This window comes from Boleophthalmus pectinirostris, unplaced genomic scaffold (genome assembly GCF_026225935.1).
Source record: "Boleophthalmus pectinirostris isolate CB_2022bp ecotype Guang Dong unplaced genomic scaffold, ASM2622593v1 HiC_scaffold_23, whole genome shotgun sequence".
Classification (NCBI taxonomy): domain Eukaryota; kingdom Metazoa; phylum Chordata; class Actinopteri; order Gobiiformes; family Gobiidae; genus Boleophthalmus; species Boleophthalmus pectinirostris.
Genome location: NW_026571207.1, coordinates 32,303,709 through 32,320,553, shown reverse-complemented (window position 1 = coordinate 32,320,553; position 16,845 = coordinate 32,303,709). Strand labels below are relative to the sequence as shown.

General features: G+C 40.0%; 1 protein-coding gene across 1 annotated transcript; it reads left to right on the top strand.

Annotated features, from left to right (window-relative positions):
- The first annotated feature begins 836 nt into the window (after positions 1-836).
- Positions 837-12,474, top strand: asb14a (ankyrin repeat and SOCS box containing 14a). Its single transcript, XM_055159081.1, has 12 exons — positions 837-943; positions 1,037-1,080; positions 1,790-1,924; positions 2,139-2,297; positions 2,644-2,889; positions 3,290-3,461; positions 5,691-5,796; positions 6,839-7,018; positions 10,026-10,154; positions 10,614-10,742; positions 11,109-11,262; positions 12,068-12,474. Exons 1-12 carry the CDS (start codon positions 837-839, stop codon positions 12,229-12,231), a joined length of 1,725 nt encoding a protein of 574 aa, XP_055015056.1. The 3' UTR covers positions 12,232-12,474.
- The last annotated feature ends 4,371 nt before the right edge of the window (positions 12,475-16,845 follow it).

Below are 16,845 nucleotides of genomic sequence, written 5' to 3'. Positions count from 1 at the left end.
AGCGCGCCCACTGCTGGATAAATTTCCCATCACCTCCCAGGTAGAAATCCAGGCAGTGCCCATCCATGTTTTTAAAAAACAAAACAAAGCAAAAACGTAATGCATCTCAGTTATTATAGGTCCTATGTTACGCAAAATCGACTCTTGTGGGCTTTAAGACATGTTATAATGTTGTTACCTTCTCAAAAACAGACCTGGAGTTGTGTTTTGTGTCATTAACTCACATATGTTTGAGTTATCCTGTTTTTTGGGGCTGTACATTTCCAAAGCTCAGAATAATCTGTTCCACCTTGTAATGTCATGAAATGGTAGTTTTTAATTTATGTTTTGTAGAAATTGGCAATTCTAGGGCTGAAATTATCCAAATGATTCAAGTGAAGGTGTATGGATCTTAAAAACACAGCGGAGCACTTCCTGTATTACGACATCACAAGGTGTTGTGTTTTTTTGTTTGTTTGTTTAAATTTGCAGGATGTGTGTGTTAAAGTGTGTGAAAGAAACAAAACACCACTCCATGTATGATTGTGATGAGGTAACAACATTATGGCACAGATCTGAAAATAAGGTAATATGGGCTTTTTAAAGTAGAAGCTGTCATTTTTACTTAATTTAAACTGATTTGTGCACCAGCTGAAGTCATGTCCCCAACTAATTTCACTTTCCTTTCAGTTCATATAATTTTCCCCTCTAAAATGTGAAATTATACCAGAACCACTGTTTTAGTGTAGCCTGGTTTAAATTCTGGTTGAATCCTGATTGAGTCCTGGTTCAGTCCTCGTTAAGCCCTGGTTCAGTGCTGGTTCAGTTCTGATTCAGTCTTGGTTTTGTTGGTTCAGATGGATTTTGTGTTTGAGGGGGAAGATGAAGATGCAGCCATTCAGTTCATGATTCAACAAAGTCTCATCGAAAGCCGACCAAAAGAACTCCTGGTCCCCCACACCAGGTTTGAAAAGACCAAGATGAATTTAGTTTAATATTATGAGGTGAAATAATGTGTGCTGCTTAAAAATAGAAAAACTTGTTTTTTTTCCTCCAGCTGTGATGAAGATGAAAATCTGATCTTAACTGCAATAAAAAAAGGTAAGTGAACTATTCTGTGCTGAATTGTTAGCGATCCCGACTCACAGCAAGAAGGTCCTTGGATGTTCATTTTTCCCATCAAAATGCACAGTTAGCTCAGAATACTTGGCAGAATTGAAGGATGGGTCAAATGCAAAGGTAAAATTTTCTACAAGAACAATAAACTGTATCTAAATGGGCACCATGTCACTTTTCCAGTGGAGGGTGGAGTGACATACTTGTCTCCATGGAGATGTTATTGCTTTGCCTAGAATGTTCCACAGTATGGCATTTAACTTATCTCTCTTCCTGAAGACAAGCATATGGCTCCACAAGTCCAATCACAGGTCAGGTTTGTGGAGAGAGCACTATGTGCAGAGAGTACATGTTTTTCATTGTATTTTGAGCAATTAAAACAGCTATAACTGAATAAAAGTAATATAGACATTTGTATAACCATACTGTGGAATATTCCAGGCCAAAAAATATCATCTCCATGGACACAAACAGGTAATGGACCCCCACAAAAAAGTGACACAATGAACCTTAACCTTATCAAATATCTATGTCAGACCTCAATTTGTAACCAGCCACTGAAATGGTGACAGTGGTGCCAAGTCTGGACAGATCAAAATATGTTGTTGTGAAATGGCATCTGGCATAAAAATTCTGTTTGTAAGTTTCTGAATGGACACGAATAAACCCTGAGCTGTGATTGGTTGTTTTACAGGAAATGAAAAGCTACTCAGGACGCTGAGTATGAATCTCAAGGGTCAGTTTGACCAATCAGACGCTAGAGGATGGACCCCTCTTCACGAGGCTGCAGCTCAGACTAACCACAACATCCTTGAACTCACCATAAAAGGTACAAGCTTAGTCCTGGTTCAGTAATCACACTGTATTGATCTTATTATCTCATTTATGAACCTTAATGTTATTTAAATGTTGTGCAAACCACAAATTCTGATGTGAGTGATCAGAGGCTTTGGTGTAGCCATGACCTTGTTTATGACCTGGTTTGGGGTTGTGATTTGTTCCTGATATTGTTTAGTCCAGTTTCTTGTCTTCTCTGTCTGCAGCGGTGGGGCGGGGCTCACTGGAGCGCCGCTCTGTGATTGGTCAGACTGCTCTGCATGTGGCAATTGAGAAAGGGTTCATTGAAAACGCTGCATTGCTGCTAAAACATGGAGCAAATCCCGATGCACCCGACCAAGAAGAAGACACGCCCATCTTCACAGGTAATGTGTAACTGAATAAGCTAAATATTAATGTCTTAAAGATACTCAAAGCACTTTACAAACACAGTGCTGGTGCCTACAGCTGCAGACTGACAGGCTGTAGTGATGCTGCTAATCTTCAGCCTTTCTGGCCACCAACTGTACCAGCTAAACCCTAAAGGCCTTAAGGTTGGGGAACACTGTTCTATTGATAACTTTCAAGTGAAGTTAACTGGTGGCACTCAGTTTGAACTGCAGGTGAGCTGGGGCAGTAAAGATCCTGGACAGTGGGCCTCCAGCTTCTATTGCCATAATGTTATAGTCATGGTATATATTAATTTACCCCCCACTCCTCTCTCGTCTGCAGCGATCCGCTCAGGCCGCTCTGACCTTGTGGAGCTGTTGTTGAACTCCGGCTCCAATGTGAACCAAGTGGGCTGCCACGGCCGCTGCCCGCTGCATGAGGCCTCGAAGCTTGGTAATTCCCATCTGGTTGACCTGCTGCTAAAGAGTGGAGCTAGGCCAGACCCTCGCAGCAACTATGGACTCACCCCCCTCGCCCTTGCTGCTCAGGGCGGCCACCGGAAGGTGATAGAGAGCCTGCTCCGGAAAGGTGAGGAATGCAATCTCCCAGGTCACTTCCTCCAGCCAGTGCCTGTTTTTCTAGGTGTTCTTGAGCTATAAAAACACCTGTAACTGAATATTATGTAAGGTAAAGCTGTTCAATGTCACACTGTGGAACACTTGAAACAGAGCAATGACGTAACACACTAAAAATGTCTGGTGCCTCTCCTGGATCAATTCCACCATTATCATGCAGTCACAAGCTCAAAAAAGAAACTATACATGAAATAGAACACAAGAGCCACTGTCCAGACTGCAGGTGGAGCTCCCAGTTTTTTTTTATTCTGCTCCACAAGCCCATCTGTCTTTGGCAACATAAGTTTGAAGCTTTAGTACTGAACCTTCCTCCCTCTCCCCAGACACTTCCTCCTTGTGTTTTGTCTCTTCAGGAGCTGATGTCCAGTCCCAGGCCAATGACGAGGCGTCCATTTTGTACGAAGCGTCTGCGCACGGTGACCCAGAGGTGATCCGACTGTTAATGGAGTATGGAGCAGACGCAAATGTGCCCAAACACACCGGACACCTGCCCATCCACAGAGTTGCTCACAGAGGACACCTACAGTAAGTCAGAAGCACTGCAGGGCTTAGAACAAAACTGTATTTATCTTCCTATCTGACTGTTTAGTAGTTAGTACATTCTCAAACTTTAACCAGGGCTAATGCATTTCAAAACCAGGGTTTCACTTATAACATCTAAAGGTCTTACATTGTAGAAACAAAACAAAATTCAGCACAAATCTGTATAAAAATCACTACTGAAAATATCTAAAAATCTGTGCAAAATACTTTTACTTTTTACTCTTTAAGTACATTTTTAAATTGGTACTTTAATACTGCGCACTGTGTAACTTTTCTGGTGGAGGGTTCGTCAGATGCTTTTCTTCATCTTCATAGAGAAGTTATTACTTTGTCTGGAATGTTTCACAGTATGGTATTAAACCTTTCTATCTTCATGGAATCCAGACCAAGTTACAGGTCAGATCTGTGGAAATCTGTCCCCGCTCACAGTCTGAATGCCTGTTTTTCAAGGTACTTTTCTGCATTAGAAACACCTGTCATTGAACAAATGTAAGATAGAGCTGTTTGATGTCATACCGTGGAACATTCGAGGCAGAGCAATGACATATCCATAGAAACAAGGAGGTAACGGACGGCAAAAGTTACATAGTGCACCCTTTAAGTAGATTTTGTCATGTGACATTTACTTAAGTAACAAATTGAGTACTTTGTCCAGATCATGGGTCCCAGCCTGTTTCAAAGCTGCAACAATAGTCCGCAACCCAAACGGTCCATTGTCACATATCTGACCAACTACAGACCCGTGGCACTCACCTCCATCTCTGCCAAATGCCTGGAGACAGTGGTCACCAAACACAATAGCACATCACCTGACCCATACCAGTGTGTATACAAAGGGAACAGGTCAACTGAGGACGCCATAGCTATTGTGCTCCAACAATACTGGAGCTTTCAACTAAGCCTGTCACAATCATTACTATATGAACATATCCTTCAGTCAGTCAGTTTTTATTGTGTGTACATTTTCTTTCCACTACTGGGACATTTTTAGTTATTTTTTGACTGTAAGAGTAAATGTTTGAATTCATAACTTCTATGGCTATTTCCAGTGTTGGGCAGTAACTAGTTATAAAGTAGGGGAATACTGTAATCAGATTGAAAACTGAGTAATTAGATTACAGTAAAAATGTATGTTTTCCACGAGAACTGTGTCGTTAAACAGAAAAATTATAAATAGAAGCATGAATGTCCTCTTCTGGTGTCAGACAAAGGTCAGCTGTGAACCAAAACAACACAAGTATTGGTTTAAAGGTGTAACTGTGTAACTTTTTGGTTGGGGGTCCATCACCTCCTTGTTTCTATGGATATGTCATCGCTCTGCATGGAAAGTTCTGCAGTATGACATTAAAGAGGTCTACCTTTATTCAATTATAGGTGGTTTTATAGTTTAAAAATACCTACAAAAACAAGCATTCTGACTGTGAGCCTCTCCGCAGATCTGACCTGTAACTGCGTCTGGCTTGGACTCTGTGAAGATAGAAAGGTTTAATACCATACTGTGAAATATTCCAAACAAAGCAATAACATTTCCATGGAGAAAAGCATTTGACAGACCCTCCACCAGAAAAGTTACACAATGCACCTTTAAGAATAAAAATGCCGTTTCAAAGTGTGAAATGGGCAGGCAAGCTGATTGGACAGTCACATTGCTGTATGGAGTTTTTGTACACCAGCCAGCTGCAGAGACTAGACTCCAGTATTATGTGGGATCAGAGCCACCCCTTTAACTGTCTGTTTCAGGAGCTGCCATCGGGTTAAAGATGAGAGACAGTTTATGCCTGCAGCCATTCTATTTTTGAATAAGGTCACTTCGAATAGCTGAATAGTTTTTATCCATTATGTGTGTTGATTGTGTGCAGACGTATGTGTGGTTCCTCTTAACCACTGCAAACCAAATTTACCCAAAGGTACAAATAAAGACACCCTAACCTTAACCTTATCACCTGCACTGCTCACATATTGATGAGACAGGTCAGGGTGGTCGACTATAGAACTCAGTGCTACTTCCTCTGTATTCTTTTCAACTTTTTTACTCAGAAACTGCCACACACAAACTATAGTAAATATTTATCTTAAACCAAACCAAACCATAATGATTACAAAAAAACAGACAAACATGAAAACTCGTCATATGCAGATCTATAACAAGGTGTTTGTGTGTTCTTTTGGTGTGTGTGTAACATGTTGTGATTAAATTCAGTTTTTTGTAAGGGCTCTTCTGACCCTGATCCCTGTGACCTCCAAGTCTGAGGTGGCAGACAGTGGCATGAGTCCGCTCCACTCTGCAGCTGCTGGAGGACACACCCACTGCATAAAGGTGAGCTCCACCACACATTTACTCACCTTTACCTGTTAAATGATCAGGGATGTAGCAACCAAAACCTGCGAAAAAGACCCCAGCCCTAAGCAAGTCAAAAAGTTTAAAAATAGTTTACAATTTTTAAAAGTACTTACCGTCACTAACTAATATCGTTTGTCTTAATGTTTTTTGTTGGCTATATATAAAATGTTGAAAATAGTAAAAAAAAAATAAAGAAAATAAATTACTGAATGAGGGTGTGTACAAACCTTTGATTGACAGTAAGTGTGAAAAACTATAAGCAGTTATTGAAATGTTGTATATTGCTGCTGAATGAATGCTAATGATATGCCCATATTTTAAAGAGGGGGTATTTTACTTCTATGGGGTATTAACTGCTAACACATAACATATTTAGATCACTGTGTTACTTTGTATTGTTTTCAAAATGCTATATCCGCTATATGTATTAACATTAATGCTGAGTCCCTCCTCCCTTTGCTCTCTGCACTAAGTCACTCCCTCTTCAGAGCACTATCACAACACTGTGAGCGTGCATCCCGCTAATGAAACTACTGCACATCGCATCAGGTTTGTCAAGTTGCTGTGTACAGTTTTGTATCATGTTTGTGTATATTTTGTATCTTTATGTTGTATCGTCATGTGGGAGCATGGGTGATGTAGGCACAGAATGTTACAGTTAACCGTAAAGACGGTTTGAACATGCATGGATGAGATGTAAAACCTCTTGAAGCATGGCTTCAAGAGAACAATAGGGAACAATAACATGGTAGAAAGCTCCAAAATTTGATTTTGCTTAATACCCCCTCTTTAATAGAATATTCAACAACATGTTTTAATGATGTGACAGTGTAGCATTCATTCACACATGTTTAGCACACAAACCCTGCATATTTAGTTCTTCTAACATAAATACCATGTAACCAATAAGAAAACTGGCTCTTGCCCCCATCTGAGCATATGACATAATCACATTCTGAAATCGACACTTCAAAGCCATTAAAATGATTCTTGTCCTCCATTTCTAATTTCCCATGAGGCTTTGCTGGAAGCGGGATATGACCCGAACTACATGCTGCACCCGTGGGTCCGCCGTAGCTATGACGACGAGAGGAAGTCTGCCCTGTTCTTTGCCGTTTCCAACAATGACGTTCCATCAGCCCGAGCGCTTCTAGAGGCGGGAGCTATGGCCAATCAGGACCCTGTCAAGTGTCTCCAGGCTAGTACTACTGTTACTATGGTTACTACAGTCCCTGACAAAAGTCTTGTCGCTTATCCATTTTGTAGAAACAAAAGCTTATAACCCTGACTTTAAATTAATCGATTGGTTTTAGAAATGTCTCATATGAAAACTAAAACCCTCCCAAATTATGCTCAATAAACTAAAATAAATTTGCTTCACTGAAGAAAGATTGATCATTTAATGAACACAGAAAGGTCAGATTTTGGCAAGACAAAAGTTTTGTCACCTACAGAAAATTGAACAAATAATTTACTTCAAATACAAAAATATGTTGCATAACGTCAGTGAATGAAGTAGTGGTGCTGTGAGATCCATATTTAATATCTTGTATGACGTCCATGAGCTTCAAGGACGCATCCATGCAGTTTGACAATAATTCATACAATTTGTTGATGAAGTCATCAGGAATAGCAAAGAAAGCGTCTTACATGCCTCCCAGAGTTCATCAAGATTCTTTGGTTTTGCCTTCCATGCTTCCTCTTTCATTCTACCCCAGACATGCTCAATGATGTTCATGTCTGGTGACTGGGCTGGCCAGTCCTGGAGCACCTTGATCTTCTTCACCTTGAGAAACTTTGATGTAGAGATAGAAGTATGCGATGGAGCACCATCCTGTTGCAAAATTTTACCCCTTTTATGGTTGGGAATGTAAGAGGAGCTAATACTTCTTGATATTTTAGGTTATTGATATTGCCTTCCACCCTGCAAATGTCTCGCACAGCCCCATACTGGATGGAACCCCAGACCATGATTTTTCCGCCACCAAACGTGAATCTTGGATCCATGCGGGCTCCAGTTGGTCTCCTGCAATATTTGTGGCGGCTGTGATGTAATTCAACCGAGGATTCATCTGAGAAATCCACCTTCTGCCACTTTTCCAGTGTCCATCCTTTTAGCAGGCTGTGGGCCTTGGCAAATGCCACACGTTTTTTTAATTGCCTTTTGTTTAGTGCTGGTTTCTGTGCACTGATTCGAACCATGGAGGCCATTTCGAGACAGAATTCTCTACAAACTGTTGTGGTTGACACAGGGACTTGAGGTGACCAGGCCTGGTGGAGTCTGCTGCAGTGGAAAAGGGGCTGGCCTTGGATTTTCGAATCAACAAACGGTCCTCCCGAGCAGTTGTCTTGCGGGCTCTGCCGGACCTGGGCTTGTCAAAAACATCTCCAGTCATTTCAGATCTTTTTCTTATTCTTTGTACTTGACGCTGAGACACATTGAAGGTGTCACCACCTCAGCAGTGGATCTGGTCTTCAGCCTCTTGATAATTAACGCTTTGGTCTCAGGGTGGATCTTAGGCATGTTGTCAGAGGTCAAGTTGCAGTTGATGTGAAGGTCTGGTGTGCTGGGGTTCTTTTTATACACACCCACTAACTGATTGATCAGTAACTGATCACAGATGAGGCTGTAATCTAGGATTGGGTGCATCATATGACAAGACGACAAAACTTTTGTCTTGCCAAAATCTGACCTTTCTGTGTTCATTAAATGATCAATCTTTCTTCAGTGAAGCAAATTTATTTTAGTATATTGAGCATAATTTGGGAGGGTTTTAGTTTTCATATGAGACATTTCTAAAACCAATCGATTAATTTAAAGTCAGGTTATAAGCTTTTGTTTCTACAAAATGGATAAGCGACAAGACTTTTGTCAGGGACTGTATGGTTACTACATCTACTACTGTTACTGAGGTTACTGCTACTATTCTGCCCTACAAAGAAAAAATGCAGTTACTGCGCTGACTGTTAAATTGAGAAAAATGGCTTTAAAGTTCAGCTGTGTCTGTCTGAGCTACACTAATGAGTGTGTTATGTGTTACTGTATTATGAGGTAATATTTATCAATCACAACCATCACCACTGATTTAACCTTTGACCTCTGAATGCAGAGTGAAAAAACAGAAAATGAAGTGAGAGACTGAGAAACATATTTGGGGAGATTTTTTACTGTCAAAAACACCAACTATTCTAGTTTATGGGTTGAATTTAAAAAAATTTGAAAGTTTCAAGTCTGTATTTTGTTCCATTTCAGAATTAGACCTTAAAACTTGTAGCAGTATCTGTGTGTCATGTGAAATGCAGTAAAACAACAAAACAGGGCAGTATCTGAGTTTGAAGTCATCATTTCACAGACTTCTCAAAAACAAGACAGAGTTGAGGCATAAAACTTTGTCAGCAAATAAAACAGGTGATATGAAGGTGTTTTTTTTGGTTTTGACAAACTACTTACTGCATTTTTCCTTTGTGGGGCAGTATTTTACTACTATTTGTATTAGCACTAGTTTTGGTGGTGCGGCGTGATGGCACACACTTGTACTGTTACTGTTTTCCATAAAGAGTCTATATCACACAACTTGAGCTTTAAGCTTTAAATTTTAATGTTACTTCATCAAAACTAAAATATGTTTTGTTTCATTCACACATGTATATCCAAAGCTCAAAATGCTCTGTTCCACCTTGTGATGTCATGAAATAGTAGTTTTCAAGTCAATAGCTCCTTTTACTGTTAGCTCAGTAGAGATTGGAAATTCCAAGGTGGCTGAAATCATCCAATTTATTGCAATGAAGAAGTATGGAGTTGCTGTACTGTGATGTGATTTTAAGCTCCATACATCGTACCGTATTAGCACATGACATCACAAGGTGGAACACTGTGTTTTCTGTTTGAAAGAAGAACTCTAAATATGCAGGGTTTGTGTGTTAAACGTGTGAATGAAACAAAACACATCTTCAGGTCTGTTTGTGATGAGGAAACAACATGATGTCATGAATCAGAAAATAGCATAATATATGGACCCTTTCTGCTTACTCCTACCATTACCTCCATCCAGAGTTTCACTTTTACTTCTGTAAGTGTATGAGAAGTGTTACTGCTACTTTAACTTCAAATATTACTACTATAATGTCTCTATTACTAACGCTGCTTCCATTTGACAACACAAGTAAATAAACCTATTTAATGAACTACCCTGTGTGTCCTGTAGGTGGCGCTGCGTATGGGAAACTATGAGCTGATCCATCTGCTGCTGAGCTTTGGGGCAAATGTGAACTACTTCTGTAAAGTCAACACCACCCACTTCCCGTCAGCCCTGCAGTATGTCATGAAGGATGAGGCAAGTCCTGGTTTAGTCCTGGTTATGCTCATGGTTCAGTTCTAGTTTGGTCCTGGTTTAGTCTTGGTTCAGTCTCTGGTTTAGCCCACTGTTCAGTCCAACTTTAGTTTTGCTTTAGCCCTGGTTTAGTCCTGGTCCAGTCCTTGTCCAGTCCTGGTTTAGTCCTGATTCAGTCCCTGCTTTAGTCCTGGTCCATTCCTTTTTTTAGTTCTGGTTTAGTCCTTGCTCCGTCCTTGTCCAGTCCTGGTTTAGTCCTGTTTTAGTCCTGCTTTAGCCCTGGTTTAGCCCTTGTTTAGCCCTGGTTCAGTCCTGGTTCAGTCCTTGCTTTAGTCCTGCTCCAGTCCTGCGTCAGCCCTGGTTTAGCCCTGCTTAAGTCCAGTTATGCTTCTGATCCAGTCCTGGTCCAATCCAGGTCCAGTCCTTGTCCAGTCCTGGTTCAGTCCCTGTCCTCTCCTGCAGGTGATGATGAGGATGCTGTGTAATTTTGGGTATGACGTTCTGACGTGTTTCCACTGTCCGTATGGGAGCGGCTCTCACGTCCCCCTGAACTACGAGGGCTGGAGCGATGCTGTCATCAAAGACACTATGGTACTGGTGCTTCTGTCAGAATGTACAAATGTAAACAAAAGATCAATAGTAAAGGTGCACTGTGTGACATTTCTAGTGGCGGTTCTGCCAGCTGCTTGTCTCCATGGAAATGCTTTTGCTTTGTCTAGAATGTTACACAGTACAGATTAAACCTATCACGAGGGAAACAGCACTGCGCTACATTACAGTTCAGATCTGTGGAGAGTTGCCCCCATTCACAGAAGGAATTATTGTATTTTTCAGCAATAAAAACACCCCTAATGTATAAATAACATCTCCATGGAGACAAGACCAGAAAAGTTACGCAGTGCAACTTTAACAAAGAGTATGATATTAACTAATTGAGTGTGTCATCCATGTTTGTAGTTCTGTGAGGTGATGTGTGTTTCGTCACTCAAATATCTCAGTGGTCATGTGGTCCGCGTCTTATTGGATTACCTGGATCATGTGACCTTCTGCTCCAAACTGAAGGCAGTTCTGATGGAGACTGAACAGTGGCCCGAGATCTGTGCCATTCAAGGTCAGTCTGTAGAGTGTGTATAAGTAAGTACACTCTGTCGGTCAGTCCTGTTTGACTTGAGGGGTGGCAGTAGCTCAGTTGGTAGAGCATTCGCCCACTGATCTGAAGGTTGGCGGTTCGAATCCAGTTCTCAACATAAACATCTCAGGTTGAGTGGTCAGATCCACTGGTTGGCTGATGTGATTCCAGCTCCCACAGATGAATGCTGTCGTGCTGTCGTTGTGTCCTTGGGCAAGACACTGAACCCACTGTGTCTATGTACGCTGGTATATGGTTGTATGGTGTTCCTTGTTGTAAAGCGCTTTGAGTGCCTTGAAGGTAGAAAAGCGCTACAGAAAAATGTGACCATTTAATGGTTAGAGGGAATTTGGAGCCAGGCTCTACATTATGAATATGATTTTCAATGGATAAAATAGTGAGAAAAAATTGACTCATGTAGATGTTATTGCAAACATTTTAAGACCAAAATGACCACCAGGCTCACAGCAGCAGGTACAGAGAGAGGAACCATAGTATTCAAATGTAAGTCAATGGTTGCCTGGATCGGTGGGAGCCAGAAGAGCCCGCTGCCCACATGTGAGCTTCCTATATGGAACGCGGCGGCTTGCGTGTTAGCTGTGTCCATTTATATATACAGTCTATGGTCTGAAGTTAGCCCTGGTGAGGAGAGGGGGAACAGGTTTAACATCTGCTATCTACTGGTAAAAAGCAAATAAACATACAAATGGTAGCTGTAAATCATGTTTTAGTTAAATATGTTATACGTGACCATTATAAACATAACTCATCCCTGTGTTTCTCTCAGAAAACCCTCGCTCGCTGCAGCATTTGTGTCGTCTCAGAATCCGCCATTGCCTGGGGCGACTGCGGCTCCGATCGGCCACCTTCATGAGTTTTCTGCCGCTGCCAAAAAAACTCAAAGACTTCATCCTGTTCAAAGAGTACGAGCTCTACAAGGGCCCAAGCTGAGGGGCTCAGAGGAACAGTTATAATTCAGATTTGAATTGTATTTGTCTTCCCTGCATATTTCTGGTAATTTATCCTGGAAATTACAAAATCAAAAATACAAGGAAATCAGTTCTGGCTTTGTTCACACGCAACCCTGTTCTGGTAAAATGCAGGTAAATTTCGGGGTTAGGCGACATGTTTGAATGAGGCTCATCAACGCCTTTAGTCCCCAGTCCCTCGTCCCATTTTTTCACAGCTGCATTAAACGGTATAAAATAATGAGATTTACATAAAAACGTAAAAATTTAGTTAGTTTAAAGTGTCTTCTCTCTCTGGGTTATAATATTATCTAATGCCATTTTAAGGGATAAACACTATGTTGTATTATAGCAATTTTTTAAATCTATAAGCTTATTTATGTTCCTGTCCCACTAAACTGCCGAACTTTTAATACTATCTGAGGCGGTCACTCTAGTTTGTATGCTTAATGATTGTGTTAAAAGTGGTGTTGATTCTGACTATTGCACTTTAAAAGTACATGAATTTGACTTTACAGCTTTGGCATGTTTACATATTGAAAACTGCAAGTAGACAGTGTAACTTTGATACTGGAGCTCCGTCTCTTGCTTATCTCCATGTCCTCGTAGATGTCATTGCTTTTCTTGGAATGTTCCACCATATGGCATTAAACTTAAAACAGACCTATTATGCAAAATTCAACTTTTCAGAGCTTTGGGCACCACAGTTTTCTAACACATCAGCTAATTTATTTCTTTTATAAAAAAATAAATAATGCCTTAAAAAAAACATTCTTGCTCTCTGTAACTTGGCCTAGTGGCATCTCCCTTCTGGGATTTAGATGCGATGTGTTGAGGAACATTCCAGGCAACACATTAGCATCTCCCATCTCCTTAGAAACAAGCAGGTGACTGACCCTCCACCAATAAAAAGTTACACAGGGCTTCTTTAAGTTTTAAGAAATATTTCCAAAAATCATTCACCAAACATTCGCACTCAGAAATTGTCCATTGAGTTACTTTCCGAATATCTTCAGACCCCCCCAAAGAAAGAAGAACTATTAGACAACGATAATAAACCCACTCTTATCTTTTATTTAATTTTTTTTATTTCACTTTTTCTGATTTGGGACTTTCCTCAAAATCTGAACAAAGTGAAAGATGATTCGGCTGCAGGTTTGGGACATTTGTAAAGCTAAAATTGCAAAAAAAAAAATAAAAATAAAATAACATTTCACACACAATCTTGTCACATATGTTTAAATAGAGCTTAGAAAAACCCCAGCTGTAATTTTGGTTAACTTTGGTTTTGGTTTAACCCTGGTTTTTGGTTTTGAAAGGCGTGTTTTGAGAGGTGTGTTATGCAGTTTTAACACACTGCTCCTCATAGTTTAATGCCGCAAACTGAAATGTCTCAGCTCTAAACCTGAAATTCTTGTTCACTGTTTGTAAATGTCTCAAGTATCAGTGATTTCAGTGTTTTGAACCTAGTCACTACATTCTCCTCAGAGTAATTAAGCTGTTGAATACTCGTTATGGTCATGGCGACTGCAGCAGTGATACGTTAAAGCACGAAACAATGAGGAGCAGTGCGTTAAAACTCCAAGTTGTATAATGTGCTTATGTCATGGCTACAAACTGAAATGTCTCACGTGTGAATGTGAAAAGCCTGTTCCCTGTCTGTAACACAAGACAGTTAGCCACTGGAATTCTTAGTGACTGTGGTATAATAATGATTTGAGTAGTTTGGACTAGTCGAATGTATATTTCTTCTTTCAATATTATCACAGGATTAAACAAAACCAACTGGACTTAACTTTTTGAAAGCAATGTTTTGCTAAGAAAGTCCAGCTGGTTTAGTTTAATCCTTACTTTAATTCTTAATGTTATTTCTGGTTGTGTCAAAATTTGCATCTTTTTTCAATATTTATTTAAGAATATACATCAATTATTGCACTAGAAATAAGATTCCTACCTATGGGGTTGATTTTTTTCCCCTTATTTTAAGATAAATTATCCTGAATCTAGTCAAAAATGCCATGCTAGTCAGTTCAGTCTATACTCCCAATAAAAGCTTTGTAACTAAGTTAAAGTTCAACACTAAATAGACTTTTGTGAGCTTCAGATAATAATAATTTTAAAAAAGGAAATGTATATTAAGTGTACTGGATACATGTATAATTCTTGTGTTCATTAATCTGCTCGAAATAAATACAAAACAATAAAAATAAGTCTTGTTATAATGTTATTACCTCATCAAAAACATACCGGTTTGAGTAACCCTCAAAACGCTCTGTTCCACCGTGTGATGTGATGTAGTGGTCATTTTTTTAACTTGTTCAGTAGAGATGAGTAATTCCAGAGCTGAAATTATTACTGTAGTTTTCTCAGTTTGAGAGAAGAACTTATAAATATGCAGGATTTGTGTGTTAAACATGTGAATGGAACAAAACACAACTCTGGCTTTGTTTTTGATGAGAAAACTACATTATAACAAATATTTTTTATAGTCATTATGTGTGTTTGTGTGTCATTAAAAATAAAAAACATATTTGACAATGTGAATGAAAAGTAAACTCAGGATTTCATGGTGTCAATAATTGTGAATTATCGTTAAATTATGATGTTTTTCTCAATAATTGTAACACTACTATGAAACTCAACAGTGACCATCCGCCCCCCCCCCAGTTCCACAAGTAAATTTCTCAATCGTCCGATGAGGTTCATTTGGTTTTCCGATAATTTATGTTATTAGGTTCTTTTTTCAGACCATAGGTTTGTTTTCATACCTGACAGTTTCGACTGCTCACTAGCGCTCTTCCTCAGAGTGGTCACGTGATGTTGCTGTGACGTGTCTTGTCAGCTGATTTAAACAGGTTTTGGCACTGTCTTCCTACCGGTGGAGGCAGGACGACAGCGCCATCTGCAGTCAGACTTCCTCAGGACAGTATCAGGACAGTATCCCAGGTCTGTGTGAGTGAAAAATCCCCTTCGTCCCGGTTTATCGTCCCGTGGGCACAGTTTCCGTATTTCGATTGCCTCTTTAATCCAGCGACGATGTTTGTTTTCCTCTGTTCCCAACGTGTCCACAGGACTATAAACCGGGACAAGGGGTCTTTTTTACTCTCACACACCTGGGATACTGTCCCGAGGAATCGGACTGCAGATGGCGCTGTCATCCTGCCTCCACCAGCCAAAACCTGTATAAATCAGCAGACTGGACACGTCACAGCAACATCACGTGACCACTCTGAGGAAGAGTGAGCAGTCGAAACTGTCAGGTATGAAAACAAACCTATGGTCTGAAAAAAGAACCTAATAGCATAAATTTCTCAATCATTTTTTCCATAGACTTTTTGAAAAAGTTTGTACGCTTAGGGCTAATCAGCTATGTGGTAACTCATGACCACAAGACCTATATTTTAATTAAAATCTGTTTCTGAAACTTTATAAACCGCAAAGTTATTAAAACATTTAGCTAAATTTTGTGTTTTAAAGGAGTATTGTGTAACTTTTTCTGGTGGAGGGTCTGTCAAATGCTTTACTACACGGAGATGTCATTGCTTTGTTTGGAATGTTTCACACTATGGCCTTAAACATTTCTGTCTTCATAGAGACCAAACTAGACTGAGTAACAGGTCAGATCTGTGGAGAGGCGACCCCGCTCACAGTCAGAATGCTGAAGGTTTTTTCTAGGCATTTTTGAGCTGTAAAACCACTTGTAATTGAATAAATGTAAGGTAGGGCTGTTTAATGTCAAACAGTGGAACATTCCAGGCAGAGTAATGACGTATCCATAGAGACAAGCAGGTGACGGACCCCCAACCAAAAAGTTACACAGTGCACCTTGAAAGCGTATGTGAAATATTAATGGAAAATTTACTTCTGCAACTGGAGCGACTGGTCATTACTGAGCTCCATTTGATACTGTGACATCCCTGTGCAAAGGACATACCCTAACTGTCATAAATTGAGCTATACATGTCACATCTTCTCAAAAGAATAAATCAATAAATGTTTAAAAAAGATCCGCTGCTTGGTCTACTCTAGCAGTCCCTTATTTCTGGTGGAGTCATGTTTTAGTCCCATTTCAATTTACTGTAACATGTGGAAGACCAAAATGACCTTGATCATTTGTTATCCTACATCAGCTCTACGTTAGCCCTCATTTACTCCAGTGTAGGGTTGGGCGATAGGGCAGTATATTAGGGCTGTGATATGTTTAGAATTTTAATAGTTATTTTTAGGGGTGTCAAATTATCGCATTAATTGTGATTGATTAATTAATTACAGTCATACTTAGAGTGTTGTTTTTTAATCACGTTAATCTCATTTTTAATCTCTAACTTTACTGTTTCTGTACGCGAGTTGCCTTATAAAATCTGTTTTTATGTGTTGTTAGGACACAGTCCTGCACTGTGCATTCCTGCTCCGCTCGCTCCCGCAAAGAATTGTAATTTTCATTCCCGTTCTCGCCCGCATTTGCTATAAACCTGCACATGTTTGATCTCTGAAAACATCGTGACACAGACACAGAACAGACTCACCATCACCATCAACATCCTCTGTCACAGAGAGAACATCTATATTCCACTGAGTCATGTCCTTTAGTAGAAGC